The sequence below is a fragment of the Moschus berezovskii genome, chromosome 4, assembly GCF_049115385.1.
Source record: "Moschus berezovskii isolate FMDL1 chromosome 4, NW_MosBer_1.0, whole genome shotgun sequence".
NCBI lineage: Eukaryota > Metazoa > Chordata > Mammalia > Artiodactyla > Moschidae > Moschus > Moschus berezovskii.
The window spans coordinates 62,030,439-62,053,919 of record NC_142463.1 but is presented as its reverse complement, the minus strand read 5'-3'; the positions used below and the strand labels follow the sequence as shown (position 1 = coordinate 62,053,919).

Here is a 23,481-nt window from a genome sequence, read left to right as displayed (position 1 = left end):
TTAACAGGTCAAATTGCCAACATCCGCTGGATCATGGAGAAAGCAAGAGAGTTTCAGAAAAACATCTATTTCTGCTTCATTGACTATGCCAAAGCCTTTGACTGTGTGGATCACAATAAACTGTGGAACATTCTGAAAGAGATGGGAATCCCAGACCACCTGACCTGCCTCTTGAGAAACCTGTATGGAGGTCAGGAAGCAACAGTTAGAACCGGTCATGGAACAACAGACTGGTTCCAAATAGGAAAAGGAGTACGTCAAGGCTGTATATTGTCACCTTGCTTATTGAACTTATATGCAGAGTACATCATGAGGAACGCTGGGCTGGAAGAAGCACAAGCTGGAATCAAGATTGCTGGGAGAAATATCAATAACCTCAGATATGCAGATGACACTACCCTTATGGCAGAAAGTGAAGAGGAACTCAAAAGCCTCTTGATGAAAGTGAAAGAGGAGAGTGAAAAGGTTGGCTTGAAGCTCAACATTCAGAAAACAAAGATCATGGCATCTGGTCCCATCACTTCATGGGAAATAGATGGAAAAACAATGGAAACAGTGTCAGACTTTGTTTTTTTGGGCTCCAAAATCACTGCAGATGCTGATTGCAGCCATGAAATTAAAAGACGCTTGCTCCTTGGAAGGAAAGTTATGACCAACCTTGATAGTATATTAAAAAGCAGAGACATTACTTTGCCAACCAAGGTCCGTCTAGTCAAGGCAATGGTTTTTCCCGTGGTCATGTATGGATGTGAGAGTTGGACTGTGAAGAAAGCTGATCGCCGAAGAATCGATGCTTTTGAACTGTGGTGTTGGAGAAGACTCTTGAGAGTCCCTTATACTGCAAGGAGATCCAACCAGTCCATTCTAAAGGAGATCAATCCTGGATGTTCATTGGAGGGACTGATGCTAAAGCTGAAACTCCAATACTTTGGCCACCTCATGAGACGAGTTGACTCACTGGAAAAGACTCTGATGCTGGGAAAGGTTGGGGGCGGGAGGAGAAGGGGACGACGGAGAATGAGATGGCTGGATGGCATCACCGACTCTGTGGACATGAGTTTGAGTGTACTCCGGGAGTTGGTGGTGGACAGGGGGGCCTGGCGTGCTGTGATTCATGGGGTCGCGGAGAGTCGGACGCGACTGAGCGACTGAACTGAACTGAACTGAACTAACAGGACAAATTACGAGGTAGAGAATGTTGATGTTATTTTGTAATCTTTTGTAATAAATGTTTTATTATAGAGTTATGTATACATAACTGAATAAAAAATAGATTGAAATAACATAGTGATTTGTGATGTTCTCATTATTTGGATTATAACTAGTACTATACAATATTTTTTTCCTGATGCTGCATAGACATGGCATATGAGAAATAATTGAAACATACACATATACATGCAGAATAACCTGTATGCCTTATTAAGAGGTCTAGTGGTTATCTACTGCAATATAATAAGCCATTTCATTTATTTGCTCATTATTCTGCAATCTTGACTGGGCTCAGTTGAGTGGTTCTTCTGCTGAGCTAGCTTGGAGTAAATCATATATTTGCATTTATTGAAAAGCTCATCTGGGGATGGAAATCCAAGGTGGCTATACTTCTATGTCTGGTGCCTCAGTTGAGAGAGATGGAACATCTGGGAAGCAGGCTGGGTGTCCCTTTTTCTTTACATGACCATGTGAGGAGGGTAATCAGAACTCAATATGATAGCTCAAGTTTCCAAAAAGGAGCATTTCAAGAGGTCAAGCCCAGCATGCAGAGGCTAATCAAGCTCCTGCTAGCGTCGTGCTTACTAATGTCTCACTGGACAAATAAGAATTTTTTTTGTTGTCTAAAAAGTCAGTGGTCTTTAATAGTTTTTTAAGTATTCATATTTACTCATACTTACATTTTCTTGTGTTAATTCCAGCATGCAGACCTATTATAGTTGTTTATATTTTATATTGCTGGAAATCTCCCTAGTGTGATACCTTCATATCTTGGCTACCCTAGTACACTGAGTGATTTAAAAATTGTGGTAAAGTTTATTATAAATAGATTTTTGTATAGTCTTTGCACTCAAATTCTGCAATAGAAGGTTATAAAGCCGTTTTCAAGTGGAATAGGCCTAAGCGACAGAAGCAGAAGGGATATTGTATACTCTAATGCTCTTTTCCTTCCAATTTCCTTCTTTTGACATATGCAATTATTTCCACTGTTAGAATTATGTTCCGTAGTTTTTTTGTTTTTTCTGACCAGGATAGTTAGAGATCTTTGTTAATTTTCCTTCTCCTGTTCTGTAATGTTATTTCTGTCTCCTGTGAATACAGTCTTTGTTCCATCTTCCCATCACTGTGTACTAAGAAATCCTAAGCATTTTGGACCTAGACAGACCTAAGTTCGAATTCCAGCTCTCCTAGGTTTCAATTTTGTAACCTTAGACTATTTGTTCAACTGGATCACTAAAATACTAGTATTAAAAGTATACTTGACAGGTTGTGAAAATAAAATTGAAGTTAATTAAAATAGTCTGTTTAAAGTACTTTCAGTTCAGTTCAGTCGCTCTGTCGTGTCCGACTCTTTGCGACCCCATGGACTGCAGCATGCCAGGCTTCCCTGTCCGTCACCGATTCCCGGAGCTTGCTCAAACTCATGTCCATCGAGTTGGTGATGCCATCCAACCATCTGATCATCTTTCGTCCCCTTCTCCTCCTGCCTTTAATCTTTCCCAGCATCAGGGTCTTTTCCAGTGAGTCAGTTCTTCGCATCAGGTGGCCAAAGTATTAGAGTTTCAGCTTCAGCATCAGTCCTTCCAATGAATACATTTCAAAATTTAGTTTAAATGTCAACACTTTGCCTGCCCCATTCCATTGGTCTATGAGCCTATTCTTACACAGTCTTCACACAATTTTCATTACTGTTGTTTCATAGTGTCAAAACTAGGGAGAGTGAATCCTCAAATTTCTTCTTTTCTTTTAAACTCTTAAGCTTTTCTAGTCCTTTTATTCTTTCATAAATTTTAGAACCAGTGTTATTCTAAATTTTGATTAATTGTTTAATTACAAAAATGGCTGCTGGTATTTTAATTGGGATTGAGGAATTTATAAAACAATTTCTAGGGAATAAACAATACTGAGTCTTCTGATACATTAATATGGCATATCTCTCCACTTACTTGGACCTTTAATTGGATCTTTCTCTATGTTGATAGTTTTCAGCTTATATTTCTTGTGCATAGTTCATTAAATTTATTCTTAAGTATTTAATTCTTCATTTTTTGCTATTGTTACTGATAATATTGTTTGTAAATTTTTTTGTTTTTGATTTGTTGCCAGGTTGTAAACATCTGGTTATTTTTGTATATTGCTTTTATATCTAACATTTTTATGTATTGTATTTTTACTAACTGCATTTCAAATTATATTCTGACTTTTATTTTGGTTACTTAGAAGATTGTTGCTTACTTTTCATACGTTTAAAAAATTCTAGTTTTATTTGTGGTAAGGATTTCTAGTTTAGTTCATTGGTGTTAGAAAACATATTCTGATTTTAGCCTTGTAAAATAAATTGAGACTTGTTTTAACTTGATATGATAACTATTTTAATAAATTTCCAAATTTACTTGAGAATAACGTGTGTGCTACAGGTGATGGTTATAGAGTTTTATAAATGTCTTTTAAGTAAATTTGGCTATTACTCTTGTTCAAATATTCTATAACCTTTCTTATTATTTTGTCCCACTTGCTCTAGCAATTACTGAGATTTGTTAAACATTCCAACTGTGAGTGTGGATTTAGTTTTGTCAGTTTTGATTTCATATCCTTTGAAGTTACAAAGGTGTCTTTTTAATGAATTCATATATTCTATTTTACCACTATGAAATGCAAATCTCTTGGGTGATACTTCTTGTCTTAAGATTTACTTTGTGTGATTAATGCAGTCATACTAGCTTCTTATGATTACTATTTCAATTACATATCTTTTCCATCCATTTATTTTTATACATTTTTTTATTATACTATTTTATCTTTTTCTATCAATTATTTTTATTATACTATTTTATCTTATTATTCTATTTATATTTGTAGCATAATATGATTTTTTAAAATTAATTTTTTTATTGAAGGATAATTGCTTTACAGAATTGTGCTATTTTCTGTCAAACCTCAACATTAATCAGCCATAGGTATCATAATATGATTTTGTCTCAAAAGAAATTACAGTATGCATCCTTTAATCATAATAATCTACCCTGAATTGATATTTTACCACTTCATAGACTATGTAAGGACCATACCAGTTTAGTTTCATTTAGTGTCTCCTTCCATAGTTTGTGCTGTTATCATATACTTTACTTTTATCTAAGTTGCAAGCCTCAAAATGTATTATTGTTACTATTACCTAAGCATTCAGTGATTTTAAATTGTTTCCTATATAACTTCTCATGTTTACTTACATATTTACCTTTGTATTCTTCATTCTATTGTGCATATTCATGCTTTTGATAAGGTTTGTCTTCCTTCGGTTTGAAGAAGTCTATTATTTCATGTTCCTTGTAGTGTGAGTATAGTGGTGATGAGTCTTCTTGTTTTTTTGTTGTTTGTTTTTCTTGGTTTTGGTTTTTGTCTGCAATTGTCTTTTATTTATGCCTTCACTTAAAACTGTAGTTTAACTGAGTATAGAATTCTATGTTGGCACTTCTTTTTTTAAATCCCAGCACATCTGAATGTAATTTTTTTTTTTTCTCTTGGTAGGCTTTTTTTTTATTTTCAGAATTTTGACCTTGATGTGTCTGTGGTTTTTTTTTTTTTTTATATTCACCCTGTTCTTAATTTTCTTGACCTCTTGAAGCTGTGGATTCATCTCTCTCATTGGTTTTGGAAACCTGTCTTTTGTTTTTCCTTCAGATTTTTTGCTGCGATTTTCTGTATATTGTCTCTTTATCGGACTCTCATTACACATATTAGGTCATTTGACAGCATCTCACGTACAGTTGGCCTTCTGTATTCACAGGTTCTGAATCTGTGAATTCAACCAATTGTAGGTTAAAATATTTGGAAAAAAATTCAGGAAGTTCCAGAAAGCAAAGCTTGAATTTGGCATGTTCCAGCAACTACTTTTGTAGCATTATATTTGTAACTATTTATATGGCATTTACTTGTATTATGTATTATAAGTAATCTAAAGTTGATTTAAAATATGTAGGAGGATTTGTGTAGGTCATATGCAAATATTGTACCATTTTGTGTGAGGAATTTGAGCATCTACAGATTTTGATATCTACAGGAGGTTCTGGAACCAACCCCCATGGATACTAAGGGACAAACTGTATCTTTGATATCATGTTCTGTTTTCCTTCTCTCTCTCTCTCTCTCTGTCCTTCAGTTTGAATGATTTCTATTGATGTATCTTTGCTGAATTCAGTGTGCCAGTAAGGCTATCCAATCACTCTTATATTTTTCAACTCAAGAATGTCCATTTGGCTTTTTGAATTCTGTTTCTCTATTAAAAGTTTGCATCTTTTATTCATTTTGTTTTTACCAATTTTATCTAATATGTATATAAGTTATTTTAAAATCCTTGTCTGTTAATTTTAACATTTGGATTATTTATGGACTAGCTTTTATTGATGATTTTTCCTTGTAATTGTGGATCACATTTTTCTATTAGTTCGAATGTCCTATGATTTTCATTTCTTCTGCAGACATTGTTAAAAATCATCAAAATTGAACTGATACTATTTTGCTCAAAAGAAGACATTTCTTTCTTATTTTAGGGTGCTAGGTCAAGGGGCTACTCTTTGAGGCAAAGAAAAGTTGAGCAAAAGCAAAAAATCAACAATGGGAACTGTATCAAATGTAAACATTTCTGCACACCAAAAGGAACAATCAACAAAATGAAAAGTCCACCTACAGAATGGGAGAAAATTTTTGCAAACCATATATAAGAGAAAGGGTTAATATCTAAAATTTGTAAAGAGCTCATACAACTCCATAACACACATACAAATAAACAACTTGATTAAAAATGAACAGAGGGACTAAGTAGACAGTTTTCCAAAGAAGATATTCCAGTGGCCAACAGGTACATAGAAAGATGTTCAGCATCCCTAATCATCAGGGAAATTTAAATCAAAACCACAATGAGGTATCACCTGACACTTATTAGAATGGCTATTATCAAGAAGATTAGAGGTAAAAAGTGTTGAAAAGGATGTAGAATGTAGAGAAATGGGAACTCTTATAATCCATCGGTGGGAATGTATATTTGTTCAACCACTAAAGAAAGCAATACAGAGGTTCCTCAAAAAGTTAAAAATAGATCTACTATATGATCTAGTAATTCTATTTCTGAGTATTTACCCAAAGGAAATGAAAACAGGATATCAGAGATAAATGCACTCCCATGTTTATTGCAGCATAATTCTCACTAGCCAAGTTATGGAAACAACCTAAGTGCCCATTAGTGGATGAATGGATAAAGATGATGTGGTATATATATAAATGGAATATTATTCAGCCATGAGAAAGAAGGAAATCCTGTTATTTGTGACAATGTGGATGGACCTTGAGGACATTATACAAAGTGAGATAAGTCAGACAGAGAAAGACAAATCCTGTATGATGTCACTTAGATGTGGAATCCAAAAATGACAGAAGCATAACACAAAGCGTAAAATGGGGGTTACTAGGACTGGGTGTGGTGGAGTAGGAGAAATACTGTTTAAGGGTACAGTCTTGTAACTAGAAGTAAATAAGCCCTAGAGATCTAATGCTCAGTATAGTGAATATAGACAACAATATCATATTGTAATTATCAAACATTACTTAATTATCTCAGTCTCAAAAAAGAAATGATGATTATGTGATGTGATAAAGAGCTAACTATTACTAAAACGGCAATCATATTAAATGCATAAAGGTATCAAGTCAACATTTTGTCTCCCTTAAATTTACACAATGTTATATGTCAAATATATTTCAACTAAAAATGAAGTAAGGAAAGAAAAAAGTTGAACTGAGGCTCAGGCTGCATTGCAAAAGGCTTGCTTTAGTTTACCTCTGGTCTCAAACACCTTGCGAGTGATATCTGTTCAGTCTGTTAGAGGCCTCATTCTCTACTGGTATCTAGTAATTTCAAGACTATAGAGAAATGTTTCTGGTTTTCTATCCATGCCTCTATCCTCCTATTCCACTACATACTCAACTAAAATTGCTGTTGGAGAGGCAGAAGGTGAAGAGAACCAGATCTGTGGGGCTCTTCTATGTATCTGACTAGCCCACATAACATTAGAAAATTCCACTGGATTCTCTTTATCCTTGCAGAATCTCTATGCTTATTATAGACCTAATCTCTGCTCAACTGTTTCTAGGCTTGACAAATGATCCCAAAGTGGAAAGTGGCCACTTATCTCTGCGCACTTAGGGAGCAATTTTCCCTCTCTGGTATAATTCCTTTTACATTACTTTTATCCATAGCTTTCTGATGTCTTAAAAAGTATGATTATTTAGTTTATCATCTCTTTTTAGCTGTTATGATGAAAATATTGTCTATATGATCTTCTTTCTGCTAACAAAAATGGAACTCCTTACTTTTTAACTATTGTGTACTGCTGTCTTTAGAATTCATTGTCGGATTGTTGTTTAATCAAAGCTTTATAACAAGAATCATTTGGTATTTTAACAACTAAATCTTAGGTTGGGATGAAGAGTGACCTTTTTTATGGATTTCCATTGCACAGTGAGATTTCTAGTTTCTTCTAACCCTCCTTTAAAAAAAGAAACACAAATATAAATTATAAATATATAGGTGAAGATATGATATTTTATATGTTGAATAAATAATGAAAGCAGTTGACTGTACCACTTTTAGTATAGCTATTACACTCCTGTTGTTCCTGTGTTTTCATGTTATCCTTTGGCTTCAAAGTGACCCTTGAAGAGTGTAAGAGAAGATATTAGGCCTATAGAATGAAAACCTTTTATGAAGTTCTAAAGATATTCTTGGTCAATACTTAAAATTTTGAGTTTCATTAAATTGTGTCCGTTACTTAAATACTAACATTGGATTGTTCTAAATGAACATATTAGGCCAGTCATCAGTGTTCTGTTTGAAGTTGTAATTTTATTTTACACTAATCAATATGGAAATGATTGATGAAATTGTGGTCTAGAGAAATCAGAGTGAACTTTTAGAAATTTTAAAGTATCCAATAGGCTAATTTATTGAAGTATTGTATTGAAGTATTATCTTAATAATTTATGAAAACATAAGAATATATTGTTTATGACTATCAATACATAATAATTTCAGATTAGTACTGTTTTTATTACCAGATTTTGGTGAAAGGTTTTTCAAGAGTTTGCCATGATCCTTTATTTCTCATTTGATTTGAGCATCTTTGTTAAATAGTTTTTAGAATCTTTACTATACACAAAGACTAATGAACTTGAAAAAATTCTGGAGTCCATTAGTGATCATGATTTTAATTAAATTTTTTTTTAAGGAGGAAGACATTTTGGATCTTCTGGAACAATGTGAAATTGATGATGAAAAGCTGATGGGCAAAACTACCAAGACTCGAGGACCAAAGGTACCTTCTCCCTTACTTCCTATCAAAGTAGATTCTTCTATGGACAGTTGATTTTCCTTTCACTTTTCTGACTCTACGAATGACTGATGCCACTTTCAAGAATTTGTGGACTATAGAATTAGATGACATTATCTTGTATTTAATTTTGTTTGTTTTTCTCATTTTCCAATTCTATCCTGAATCGAGCGAAAGCCCTATGAGTCAGGGTCAAATGAGACCTAGAACTGGTACCATCATTATATTCAGTACCAAGTTTTCCTTATATCTCCAGACATATAATTTTCAGAGATGTGTAGCATTTTAGATAAGACAAATCATGACTCTAGAGATACTAATGAGGAGCCCCATCTTTTACTCAACATCCTGTACACCGAGGGTCTGGAGTATACCAAATTTCAAAATGGCCTTTCCTTTTTAGAGGGATGTTATCACACACCAAATATTGATTTCCAATGTATTTACTGGTAGAATAATTGAAGGTCAGTCAGTTCAGTTCAGTTCAGTCGCTCAGTCGTGTCCGACTCTCCGCGACCCCATGAATCACAGCACGCCAGGCCTCCCTGTCCATCACCAACTCCAGGAGTTCACTCAAACTCATGTCCACAGAGTCGGTGATGCCATCCAGCCATCTCATTCTCGGTCGTCCCCTTCTCCTCCCGCCCCCAACCTTTCCCAGCATCAGAGTCTTTTCCAGTGAGTCAACTCATCGCATGAGGTGGCCAAAGTATTGCAGTTTCAGCTTTAGCATCAGTCCTTCCAATGAACACCCAGGATCGATCTCCCTTAGAATGGACTGGTTGGATCTCCTTGCGGTACAAGGGACTCTCAAGAGTCTTCTCCAATACCACAGTTCAAAAGCATCAATTCTTCGGCAATCAGCTTTCTTCACAGTCCAACTCTCACATCCATACATGACCATGGGAAAAACCATAGCCTTGACTAGATGGACCTTTGTTGGCAAAGTAATGTCTCTGCTTTCTAATATATTATCAAGGTTGGTCATAACTTTCCTTCCAAAGAGTAAACGTCTTTTAATTTCATGGCTGCACTAGGAGAAACAAAGTTTCAATTATCTGAGAATATAAGAAATATTAATTAGCTATTAAATATATAAATGTGTGTTTAGTTGCTCAGTTGTATGTACATAAATAATATCACATAAAGTATTATCATTGTTCTTCAGTCAGGTAGAATGTATTTGGTATTTGTTTTGTTATTCTTTATACCATTTATATATTTTTAATATGTAACCCAGTTCATAACACAGTTGGACATAAAAACGAATGGTATGGTTTGTGTTAGAACTCAATACCAGTTTACACATTTCATTTTGTAGTTAAGGCACTGTTTGGAGTTTATTTGCTATGACTTCTTATTCATTACTGCTTGAACAATGTATTTTTAACTAGTCCCCAATGCATGTGTGAAACAAAGAGGTAGCTTTCCATTTCTGTTTGCAATTCTTTGTAGACTCAAATAACTCATTATGTAGTCAAGTTTCTTAAGAAATTTTAAAGCTGTTTGCCTACTTGAAGGAAGGTACCACTAGCAAGCCTCATTGTGCCATTGTTTCTTCTGGGTATGCTAGACTTCTGAAGAAACACCCTTTCTCGAGAATTCATTTTCCCCAAGACTATCAAAATGTTTGATGATTGTGTTACTGGTAAATGTTTTTCTGTGTATCTCTTTGAACATTATTAGCTCTCAGTAAATATTAGACTTTCAAAAGAAGAACATATCTTAAACACAAGTTGGTACTTTAGTGTATTAAATTAATTTCCTGCTTTGTTTATTTCTCATCCTTTGCTAAGACAGTGACTTTAAGACTGTGCTTTGGCTTACTCTGTATTCTAGGCACTTTGTGAAATGCTTTTTCTTTCTTTATCTTTCCATCCTACACGGCTACATGAGAGAACATACCTCATTTCCATGAAATCCCAGCGTAACTAAGGATTTCATTACAGTGTATGCTAACATCAAAACATTTTTGCTTGATTTAACAGAGAACGAGAAACTAGTCTACAACTGCAGGAACCTTCCCTAGCAGGAATAAGAGGCATATAGCATGTGTGATCCACTCCAGTGTTCTTGCCTGGAGAATCCCAGGGACGGGGGAGCCTGGTGGGCTTCCATCATGGGGTCACACAGAGTCGGACACTACTGAAGTGACTTAGCAGCAGCAGCAGCAGCAGCATGTGTGATTGTCTCTTAAAATGACTCAGTTACAAAACTGTCTTACCCTACTTGGTTGTGCACGTTCTTTCTGAAGTGAAGATGTCCCTCTTCCCTTATGTTTTATTCCTTCAGCTGTCATCATTGGAAACACATTAACTGGGAGATTCAGCGACAAGTGATTCTGATAGAGATACTGGAACGTGATATCATGGCATTTTGAATCTTTACAAACTTACCCATCTACATAGCACTTATTTTCTAAAAAAAATATGTAATACTGAAATTTTTGTATTATATCTCCTTTTAAGCTGTAGTGTGGGCAATGAAAAGCAATGTTGTTCCATTATGACCAGACCCTGTGTGTCAGAGGTAGGAATCCTCCAAGAAAAGACATGAGCCAATTTGGAACGTGGAAAATTAACTAAAACTTTTGTTTCTTAAAGTGTCCATAATGAAGTTAGACATATGAGCAATATCTTGCTTCCTGTTGCACATTATTCAAGTGGATAGGCTCATAGACAGTTTTAAGATGTGGCCTGTTTTGTTTATAGTGAATTATCTTACTTATAATGGCTTATCGGACTGCTGCTTTCTTATTTTATTTTTTGCCTCTTTTGCTTCTCTTTTTCTTCCTTCTCTCCTCCTCCTTTTTCTCTCACAAACACACATGCACTCATATACACATTTATTGAGTGATTTCAAACATTTTGTTGATCAACCTCTAAGTTGAGTCTGACTCTTTGCAACCCCAGTGGACTGCAGCATACCAGGCTTCCCTGTCCTTCTCTATCTCCCACAGTTTGCTCAAAGTCATGTCCATTTAGTTGGTGATGCCAACCAACCATCTCATCCTCTGTCTCCCCCTTCTCCTCTGCCCTCAATCTTTCCCAGTGAGCCGGCTCTTCACATCAGGTGGCCAAAGTATTGGAGCTTCAGCTTCAGCATCAGTCCTTCCAATGTATATTTAGAGTTGATTTCCTTTAGGATTGACTGGTTTGATCTCCTTGCAGTTCAAGGAACTCTCACGAGTCTTCTCCAACACCGCAGTTCAAAAGCATGAATTCTTCAGCACTCAGCCTTCTTTATAGTCCAACTCCCACATCCATATATGATTACTGGAAAAACCATAGCTTTGACTATATGGACCTTTGTCAGCAAAGTGATGTCTCTGCTTTTTAATACACCGTCTAGGTTTGTCATGGCTTTTCTTCCAAGGAGCAAGTGTCTTTTAATTTCATGTCTGCAGTCACCATCTGTAATGATTTTGAAGCCCATGAAAATAAAATCTGCCACCTGTCCACTTTTTCCTCATCTATTTGCCAAATGGGAAACTAGAAATACTAAACTAATCATGTGCATAAGACTTCCTGAATTCTAACAAAATAAACATTTCCTTCCATTTTAGCCTCTGTCTTCCATGCCTGAGAGTACCGAGATAATGAAAAGACAGAAGTACTACAGCAGTGACAGCAGCTATGGCAGTAGCAACAGCTCTTCAGAATCCGACGAAAATGAAAAAGACGAGTACCAAAATAAGAAAAGAGAAAAGCAAGTTACATATAATCTTAAACAGTCCAACCACTACAAATTAATCCAACCATCCAGTAAGTTAAATTCTTCTAGCTTAGTTGTTATGTGAAGAAGTATGGAACTGAAATTACTGAACTCAATAAAAGACCCTGGGCCAAATGAACCCTTGTGTGTGAGGAGACCTAGATTCTCCCCGACTTCCTTCCCCAACCAGACCTCAGTTAGGTCTGGATCCCACAGTCCCTTTTGGGGTCTGCAAATGGAAAACAAAAGGAGTTTGACTTAAGGATCTCTGTAGTCTTTTGTTCCATATTTCAAAGTCTTCGTTAAGTCCTAAATTTCTGCACGAGTCTTTGAAACTGTGCCTCGTGGTTGCTCTGCTGATGGCATTCTCTTTTAAACCCCAATATTCTCTCATTCCGTTTCCCACTCTGGCATTCATTTTGTTTTATATTCTCCCCTATTTTAAAAAGTGTGTGTATCTCTTTAGGTATTGGACTTGAATGTATCTGTGAGCCACACAACTGTGAAATAGTTGAGGTTTTGTTCCCTCCCATTTTCATCGTGGGTAAGCCCTTCAGTCAGGACTTTGGTGTACAGAAGTATTCAGGAGAAGAACCAGCCAGCTTCTCTGTTTCCTTCTTTCCTGCTGCCTTTTCCTGCTTTCTTCCTTTATTTCTTTCCCCATTTTCTCTCTTTCATTCCTTTTTCAATCCCAAATGTCCAGTGTGGTGTCTGTGATTCTTCTTTCATCCCCAGGTGTCCAGCTTGGTTTTGGTGTGGCCCAGGCTCGGTTGGATACCCCTTCCTGATGTCTCCAATGCAGGACTTTTCTTAACCTCTGTCACTCATCTCTTTGACTGCCTTGTCCTCCACTGCCCCAGAGCTCCACAAAGGGACTGGTTCAGTCACTCAATAAACACATTTCTGAGCCTCTGTAGCTCTGTCTCCAGCAATGGCTTAATATGGTAGTTTCCTGATAAACTTGGCCTTCCTTACTTATGGGAAAAATGCATACGCAATGCAGAATTAATATATGAAGATTTTTAATTATCTTTCTTTTACTTTCAAATTATTCCGTAAAAATACTTCCTGTCTTTGAGAGCTTATATGTTTTGAAGGGAAGTAGCGTATTATATTTCATTTTTTATTTACTCTTTTAATGTATGTTTATTGAGCACCTGTTTCAGAGTTTGTAAGCTCTTTTATCCATTATTTCCTTTATCTCAAAGACTCATTAAGTACTTTCAGTATGTTTCTGTGTAAGTATGGCTCTGTTTCTCTTTTGGAAGCTGACATTGTCCTGCCCAGATTTAATCGGTTTTGGAGCCCTGTTGGCTAATGTATGTATCCCTAACAGCATGAACTGACAGAGGATGGAATAGGGGTGAGAAAAACTACTAGGGTTCTTATACTCAGATTCTTTTTTTCTTCTAAGACCAGTGGTTTTAATAAATTGAGCTTAGACAAAGAGTGTACTAAAAATGTTTCTAAGTATAAATTCACATTTTAAAGCTTGGCTAATTCAATTACTATCTTTCTCCTTATTGTATTTTGTTTTCATAGCCATTAAGAATTGCAACAAAGGTTTCAATTTCTTATATTCTCTTTTTAATCTTACACTAAGCAATGTTATAACCACAAGCCTTCCTTGAATTTTCTTTCCAAAGAGATGTTGATAACTGAGGATAAAAATTCAGATTATGTATAATGCTTTCTGTTGTAGAGGGTTAATATAGGAAATTTAAACTTGTTACAGTACCAAAGGATATATTTTGATTTGATGTATAAATCATTTGTCCTATGCAAAACTGTATGAAGTATTTTTTCTAGATAATTTGTGCATGAAAGTTTCAGCCATTTTTTGTTAGTCTGCCTAAATATCATTGACACATCTAACTACTTAGTTATTCTGTCTGAATTCTAATGTATGCAGAAGAAAAAATGAAAATCTCTTGTGATTCAAGAGAAAGTCTTGTTTTCCTTCTGTAGCTGTAATCAGATTATACATATCCAAACCATCATCATAAGCCCTTGAAGAAAGCAGGGCCAAGGTGTACGTATTAGTACATGCTTATGAGTATTTCTTAGTAGGAGATTGACCAATAGCGTGTTTCCTACACCGCCCTTTATAGAAGCACCATTCTTTCAAAAACTAGTGTGACTTTCAGAAGGAGATTAACAGTTGGAACAAATGGAAGCTTTTTTTGTTTGTTTGACATCTTTTATAGCTTGAATGAGTATACTCTTTTATACTCTGCAGAACTAAATAGGATTATTAGACTTATCATCAATTCAAAATATCTTTTAGAAATACATCTCTAAATATAAAGCTTAAGTTTACATTTTTTTCAACAGCTATTGAAGAGAAATATTTGGGTATTGAACCTGCCTTCATGTGAGTTTTATGAAATTAATTAATGAAGAGTGATATATTTCCTAAGCAGAGAGAAAACGTACAACAGAGGGTATATAGAACATATGTGCTAGAAAAGTTATAGATGTTGATAGTATTGAATAATATTCTATTTCTTTATGTCAGGCATTAAAATTTATCAGGATTAATTGGTTCTCCCTTTAAATGTTCTCAATTTGCACAAGCGTAGAAGATATTCTATGATTTTTCCTAGATGTTCTGATAACAATCGTTGATCCAGACATTTTTTTCTTCATTTAAATATTTTACTATGGTAATTTAATTTTTAAAATTCATCTGTCCTGTGAATAAGGACTTGTCTGTCTAGTACTACTCTTATAATAACTAGCTATATAATCTTTGTTTTTCTTCTGTTATATTATTATTATTGCAATGATTGCATCCTTCCTAGGTGGCACAGTGATAATCAACCTGCCCTTCAGTGTAGGAGCTGCAAGATATGCGAGTTTAATCCCTGGGTTGGGAAGATCCCCTGGAGTAGGAAATGGCAACCCGCTCCAGTATTCTTGCCAGAAAAATTCCATGGACAGAGGAGCCTGGCAGGTTTCAGTCCATGGGGTCACAAGGAGTCGGATATGACTGAGCACACAATCACACATTATTATTATCGTTTTATTTTCATGGGCCCTAAATTTGAAATAACATTAATTTATCCTGGCCATTCTCCCCTATTCATTTTCCCCTATGAATCCTGCTGTAAAATATTCTGTTTCTAAAATCTGCATAGATTCTGACAAGTGACCAGTCTATATTATAGAAAAAGGGAGCATACTGGCATTAAATCAGGATTTAGAACTGAACTTGGCAATCTTCTTGTCATGTGACAAGTTCTTTCTCTGAGTCTCCACATGATAGAGATTTGTACTTCAGAAGGTTTCTGTGAGAACAAAGATAATAGTGTACCACCTAGCATGATGCCTGGTTTGTAGAATGTGTTCCATACATGTTAGCTTTCTGTTCTCTGGTCCTTTTTATCAAATTTCAAGAATAGAACACTAAAGTACTGTTTAAATATTATTCTCACAAGAGCCATTCTTTATACATGACAGGGGTTCTGCACTACGTTCACTGTTTAAATTGAAGAAATAACTCCAAATTTATATTCTCATGATGATGCCGATGCTTTGACACTTACTGCCACCCTTCTAGGGCTTTTCTGCTGGCTCAGCAGTAAAGAACCCGCCTGCCAATTCAGGAGATGTGGATTCGATCCGTGGGTTGGAAAGATCCCCCAGAGAAGGAAATGACAACCCACTCCAGTGTTCTAGCCTGGAAAATCCCATGGACAGAGGAGATTAGTGGGCTATGGTCCATAGGGTCACAAAGAGTCAGACATGACTTAGCAACTAAAACAACAAGAAGTCACCCTGCTAAGCGTTAGTTTGTGTAGATACAATACAGCGGAGGACTTCTACTAACTCTGCTACTGTGCGATCTCTTTTCTTCATCATCCATAGGCTCTATAAGGCGTTCAGTCAGTTGTCCTCGGTCCATCTCTTCTCAGTCACCATCCTGTGCAGACATCCGCCCCTTTTCTGCTCAACAAGTGATATCAGCATCCCGGCCGACTTCAGGGTCTCGGTCACATTCTTTAAACCGTGCCTCCTCCTACACAAGGCATCTGCCTCAGAGTAATGATGCCAGCTCCTCTGACTCTCTGATGGTAAGTCTTCTGTTTTGCTCCCCTGAGATGAGAGCTGTACTCAGGATTTAGGTGGCAGAGGGATTAGCTGGGAGGAGGATAGATTGAACATCAAATCCTTTCTATACAACTAATGGTCTCCTGGAATTTGGATTATTCCTCTTTCTTCACCTATAACCAAGTATGGATTCTTAAAAGGCCGACTTCACTATATCACAAAACTTGAGGATGAACACTGAGAATATATTTATTTTCCATTTGCTCATGGTGTAGGGTAATATTGCATTGATTGTACAGTGTGTCTGAATTTGGGGAATTTTGTTTTATGTAAAATTTTCTTTAATGGGACTATTGATAAATAAGTTAAAAAATTAATTATTGGTAAATTATCTTTAGAGCACTGAAGTATGGAATTTTAAATAATGTTTTCTGTATATTAAATTAGCATACATTATTATATATATATAATATTTCCTCCTTTAACATAAATCCTAGAGATTCAGTATTGAGGAAGTCAGTGAATTTTTTTGCAACCAAGTTTTCTAGTGAATGCTCAAATATTGGGTTGACCAACAAGTTCAATCAGGTTTAAAACCCAAATGAACTTGTTCGCCAACTCAGTAGATAGTTCCATATATGTTCACATAGACCAATGACTTATTTAATTTGTTTATTTAATGTGGATGTTGCTTCCAAAGGAAAGAGTCTGAAAAGTATAAATGAATGAATTTCACTTGGAAACAAGTTTCTTTTCTATTTTTTGCTACTCAAGAATTGCCTGAGATATATGTAGAAAATGAAACTTTTTTAAACACTCATATTTTTGTTTTGGTATTTTGCGCTACATAAAATGCAACTGTGTGGAAGTGTGAAAGACATTCTTGGGAAATCTTATCTATTTAATCCTAAGATTTTAATGCTAAGAACAAATGCAAAAACATTATTTTCTTCCTTTTTCATTGTTATTTTTTTCAATTAAAGTGCATCGGTTTTACCTAGAAATATCTTTTAGATTATAGTGACACAGTGAAATAAGGCCCCCTCCAAATATCTGTATTCTTTCAAATTTAAGAGTGAGTCTTTGCGGAAACTGAGATCAAAAGAACAAGAAGACGATCTAACAAGTCAGACCTTATTTGTTCTCAAGGATATGAAGATCCGGTTTCCAGGAAAATCAGATGCAGAATCATTAATTCTGATAGAAGATGTGAGTATTTGATGTATATAAAATTCCAAGGAGCTTATACATTTTTATTCTTCTTCTTAAAATATTAAAATTTATTTCCTGATGTCATTATCTTCAGTGACATAGTAAACTCAAATGACCTCCACAAGCTTTAGAAGATACAGGGGTTATTTGAATTATTATGATTCATGAGCAATTAGATCACATTTATAATCAGCAGTGAAAAATATCTTTTAGTGTATAGTCCTATTTTAATGATGCTTCATCAAGTTGAAAATAATTAGTGTTAGACAGTTATTTGTTCTTAATGATTAAAGACACATCAAGTTAAGCTTGCTTCTACAAAGATTTTGAAAGATTTAATATGGAATGAGATAATAAGCAAAAAAGTGGGCCATGGGCATGAAGTAAATATTTGAATATGATACCCTGAATGATTTTAGCAGAATTTTGAAATGGCTTACGTTGTGTTTTCTTGTTACATATGCATTTGCGCCACCCAGTGGAACGTTCTAAAATGGCAGAGTCCTAAAATTCACATTGAAGTTTGTAACTTACTCCTGATTTAGAAAGAAGGTCCAAGGTATTAAAATATTCGAGTGAAATAGCATTTCTTCACTTAAAGTCCTTTTGATGTTTCTTCATTGAAACATCCTTTCAAATTGTCATTCTTAGATAACTTCTCAGTAATAGAATGTTGTTTTCTGGTTTCTGGGTTTTTGTTTTGTTTTGTTTTTCACCCGGAGAAGGCACCATCTAGTGGCCAGTTGTAGGATAGAAACCACAGCAATGCAGTTGGCTTTTTTTCACTTTTTAGCAGTGCTGTGATTGACTGAACGACTGAACTGAACTGAACAGTTCTGTCTGGCTTCCCCGGTGGATCAGAGGTTAAACCGTCTGCCTGCAATGCGGGAGACCTGGGTTTGATCCCTGGATCAGGAAGATCCCCTGGAAAAGGAAATGGCAACCCACTCCAGTATTCTTGCCTGCAGAATCTCATGGACGGAGGAGACTGGTGGGCTACAGTCCATGGGGTCGCAAAGAGTCGGAGACGACTGAGCAACTTCACTTCACAGTTCTGTCTAGAAACAAAACAAACGAAAAACAATAATAATAAAAAAGACTTTTGTAGTTAAAAATCAATAATGGCGATTTCTGTTTTGCAATCATAACGTGCATGCATGCATGCTAAGTTGCTTCAGTTGTGTCCGACTCTGTGCGACACTATGGACAGCAGCCCACCAGGCTCCTCTGTCCACGGGATTCTCCAGGAAAGAGTACTGGAGTGGGTTGCCATTTCCTTCTCCGCAATCATAACATAGTTATAACCAAAACCCCCAAATACTGTGCTTTGTGTTTGTTATATATGTATTTTAAAAAGTGAAAATGGTATCTCATGTACAAATGAGATGCTATTTGTTACATCAAGGGAGAAGGAAGAAAAATGAACATTAGTTGTAAAACATTATGCCAGATATATTTTTATTGACATTGTTATCTTATTCAATAGAGTAGAGCTTGTGTTTTTGCACCAGATATTTTATTTATATTTCTTCAGATGTAAGTTGTATACTACATTTTTCAGTCAGGTAGATGAAAAATTAGATAATCTGAGGGTAAAAGTAATGTCTGTGGTTAACTGTGATTGTTCTGTAAAGAACATGTGTATCAGTTCAGTTCAGTCGCACAGTCGTGTCCGACTCTTTGCGACCCCATGAATCACATCACGCCAGGCCTCCCTGTCCATCACCAACTCCCGGAGTTCACTCAAACTCATGTCCATCAAGTCGGTTATAATTGATATAATAGACATTAGTTACAGCATGTTTACTTATGCAGCAACTATGTTAGTCTATTTGTTACAGTGTATATAACTAGAATATATATTCAGAAATTTTACATATTTGCACCAAAAAATAACGGGGATAATAGAATCCTAATTGTATATAGGCTGTTTTCTAATGTGCTATTCAATATTTTGTTATTATGAATTATGTTTTAAATACAGTTCTTGGAATTAAAATGAAAAATCTATATTTTTGGCTTCTTCCCTGTCCTTATATTCCTGAAGACATTTGAGCTTCATTCATTAAAGATTGTTTGCTTTTTATAGCAAAAAGAGAAAAACTTTAAATTCAGATGGCTTCTTTACCTTATATTAAAAAAATCTTTACACTCTTTGTTTTTAATGAAAGTAGGCATCCTTTATTTAAAATAGTATTATAGTGTTTTCATTTCACAAATTAATTACATTAAATATCTTAATATTTCTTCCCTCCTACAGATCATTGATAACTGGAAGTATCATAAAACAAAAGTGGCTTCATATTGGCTCATAAAATTGGACTCTGTAAAACAACGAAAAGTGAGTAATGAATACCCCCAAACAGGTTTTTGCTCTTGGATTACGTATTAACCTAGGATCATTAAACCACATTCATAATCAAACTATACACATGCTCATTTGTTCACTAGTTTCCTTTGCAAACATTTGGTATCTACTATGTTTCAGGTGCTGTTGTAGGTTCTGAGGATAAACAAGTGGATTAAAAAAAATCCTGTGGTCTCATAGAGCTTGTATTCTAGTTAAGGTGTTTGATAATAAATCAATATATAATAGAACGTATGGTGGTATTAAGTACTATGAGAAAAATAAATCAGGATTAAAAGTCGAGAGAAGATGACCTAAATGAAATGAGAAAAATACTATGCAGACATCTATAGCTACATTGCATCAGACAGAGGGAAGAGCAGATACAGAGGCCTGGGGTATAAGTTAGCCTTGTTTGTCCATGAGACATAGGGGACACCATTTATTTCCTGATTGACAGGATAGTTGGTTTGTGCTGGTCAAGAGTGAGTGATGTGTTGGTGACAGTTGAAGTTGAATAGATAAGCAGGGATCAGATCACAGCTTTACAGGTTGTGGAAATACTTTGGGTTTTATTCCAAGTGATGGAACACCACCAGAAATTTTTGAGCAGAGGAGTTACATAGTATGGTTTCTAATTTAGAAGGATCATGAGAGCTACTTGTGAAGAACAGAACTAGGGTAAATGGAAAATGGGAGAACAGAAGTAGAGACCAGGTACTCTATGGTTTTTAGAGTAACTGAGCTGAGAACTAATGGTTGCTTAGTTAGGTTGATAACTGAATTGAGTGTAAACTGGAGAAAGAACTGGGCTTTAATTTCCCTGTTGTTTTGTTTTGCTTTGGTTTTGAACATACTAAAGTTGATACATTGATTAGACATCTAATGCTGATGTTGAGTGTGTCATTGTATATATGAGTTCAGAGCTAAGGCTGTATATGGAGATACAAAACTTGAGTCACTATTAGAAAAGGCAGAGGAACCAGAGATCAAATTGCCAACATCCATTGGATCATTGAAAAAACAAGAGAGTTCCAGAAAAACATCTACTTCTGCTTTATTGACTATGCCAAAGCCTTTGGCTGTGTGGATGACAACAAACTGTGGAAAATTCTTCAAGAGATGGGAATACCAGACTACCTGACCTACCTCCTGAGAAATCTTTATGCAGGTCAAGAAGCAGCAGTTAGAACTGGACATGGAACAACAGACTGTTTCCAATTTGGGAAAAGAGTAACTCAAGGCTGTATATTGTCACCCTGCTTGTTTAACTTATATGAAGAGTACATCATGCAAAATGTTGGGCTAGATGAAGCACAAGCTGGAATCAAGATTGCCTGGAGAAATATCAATAACCTCAGATATGCAGATGACACCACCCTTATGGCATAAAGTGAAGAAGAACTAAAGAGCCTCTTAATGAAAATGAAAGAGGAGAGTGAAAAAGCTGGCTTAAAACTCAACGTTCAGAAATCTAAGATCATGGCATCTGGTCCCATCACTTCATGGGAAATAGATGGGGAAACAATGGAAACAGTGACAGACTTTATTTTTGGGGGCTTCAAAATCACTGCAGATGGTGTTAACAGCCATGAAATTAAAAGACGCTTGCTCCTTGGAAGAAAAGCTGTGACCAACCTAGTTCAGTTCAGTTCAGTTCAGTCACTTAGTTGTGTCCGACTCTTTGCGACCCCATGAACCACAGCACGCCAAGTCTCCCTGTCCATCACCAACTCCCGGAGTTCACCCAAACTCATGACCAACCTAGACAGCATATTAAAAAAGCAGAGACATTACTTTGCCAACAAAGATCCATCTAGTCAGTTCAGTTCAGTCGCTCAGTCGTGTCTGACTCTTTGCGATCCCATGAATCACAGCACGCCAGGCCTCCCTGTCCATCACCAACTCCCGGAGTTCACTCAAACTCATGTCCATCGAGTAGGTGATGCCATCCAGCCATCTCATTCTCTGTCGTCCCCTTCTCCTCCCTCACCCAATCCCTCCTAGCATCCGAGTCTTTTCCAGTGAGTCAACTCGTCGCATGAGGTGGCCATAGTATTGGAGTTTCAGCTTTAGCATCAGTCCTTCCAATGAACACCCAGGATTGATCTCCTTTAGAATGGACTGGTTGGATCTCCTTGCAGTCCAAGGGACTCTCAAGAGTCTTCTCCAGCACCACAGTTCAAAAGCATCAATTCTTCGGCGATCAGCTTTCTTCACAGTCCACTCTCACATCCATGCATGACCACTGGAAAAACCATAGCCTTGACTAGATGGACCTTGTTTGGCAAAGTAATGTCTCTGCTTTTTAACATACTATCTAGGTTGGTCATAACTTTCCTTCCAAGGAGTAAGCGTCTTTTAATTTCTTGGTTGCAATCAGCATCTGCAGTGATTTTGGAGCCCACAAAATAATGTCTAACACTGTTTCCACTGTTTCCCCATCTATTTCCCATGAAGTGATGGGACCAGATGCCATGATCTTTGTTTTCTGAATGTTGAGCTTCAAGCCAACCTTTTCACTCTCCTCTTTCACTTTCATCAAGAGGCATTTTAGTTCCTCTTCACTTTCTGCCATGAGGGTGGTGTCATCTGCATATCTGAGGTTATTGATATTTCTCCCAGCAATCTTGATTCCAGCTTGTGCTTCTTCCAGCCCAGCGTTCCTCATGTCAAGGCTGTGGTTTTTCCAGTAGTCATGTATGGATGTGAGAGTTGGACTCTAAAGAAAGCTGAGTGCTGAAGAATTGATGGTTTTGAACTGTGGTGTTGGAGAAGACTCTTGAGAGTCCCTTGGACAGCAGGGAGATCCAACCAATCCATCCTAAAGGAAATCAGTCCTGAATATTCATTGGAAGGACTGATGCTGAAGCTGAAACTCCAACACTTTGGCCACCTGATGCAAAGAACTGTCTCACTGGAAAAGACCCTGATTCTGGGAAAGATTGAAGGTGGGAGGAGAAGGGGATGACAGAGGATGAAATGGTTGAATGGCATCACCGACTCAATGGACATGAACTTGAGTAAGCTCCGGGGAGTTGATGATGGACAGGGAAGCCTGTGTGCTGCAGTCCATGGTGTCACAAAGATTCAGACACGACTAAGCAACTGGACTGAAGTAAACTGAAGATATTTAAGCCTTGGGACTAGATGAGATTACCTCAAGAGTAAGTGTGATTAGAAAAGAGGAGAATTTTGAGGGCTGAGCCCGGGAACACTTCTATGTAGAGAAATCAGAGAAATGGTGCAGAGGAGTTAATCTAAGGGGACTGAGAAGGAGCAGCCAGTAAAGTCTGAAAAATCATAAGAACTGGGTTACCTTGAAATCAGCTAATCACTTTAGGGATGGAGTGATCAACTGAGCTAGATGTTGCTGGTGAGAGTTATAACATGATCACCATGACTTGACTATTGTTTTTGATAACTTCGAGGATAGTGGTTACCAGCTGAGCTACCAGGGAAGATCATAACAAATTCAGAGGAATGGTGCAGAGTAAAACTTGAGTGGAGGAGCTTCAAGAAATGGGAAAAAGTATGGCTAGTCCAGGCACTTTTACAAGAAAT

At 36.4% G+C, this 23,481-nt stretch overlaps 1 protein-coding gene across 7 annotated transcripts in view; it reads left to right on the top strand.

The window, feature by feature from the left end:
• The window catches only part of TTLL7 (tubulin tyrosine ligase like 7), a 114,414-nt gene that overhangs the window by 43,607 nt on the left and 47,326 nt on the right, over positions 1–23,481 (top strand). For all 7 annotated transcript variants that reach the window (XR_016037205.1, XR_016037206.1, XM_088835432.1 and 4 more), the window contains 5 exons: positions 8,490–8,576; positions 12,157–12,355; positions 16,176–16,381; positions 17,433–17,567; positions 19,831–19,911. Coding sequence is in view for 5 of the 7 variants with exons in the window: in XM_088835432.1 (XP_088691558.1) it covers positions 8,490–8,576; positions 12,157–12,355; positions 16,176–16,381; positions 17,433–17,567; positions 19,831–19,911 (708 nt within the window). In the remaining 2 variants the exon portion in view is untranslated. The remainder of the gene's footprint in view (positions 1–8,489; positions 8,577–12,156; positions 12,356–16,175; positions 16,382–17,432; positions 17,568–19,830; positions 19,912–23,481) is intronic.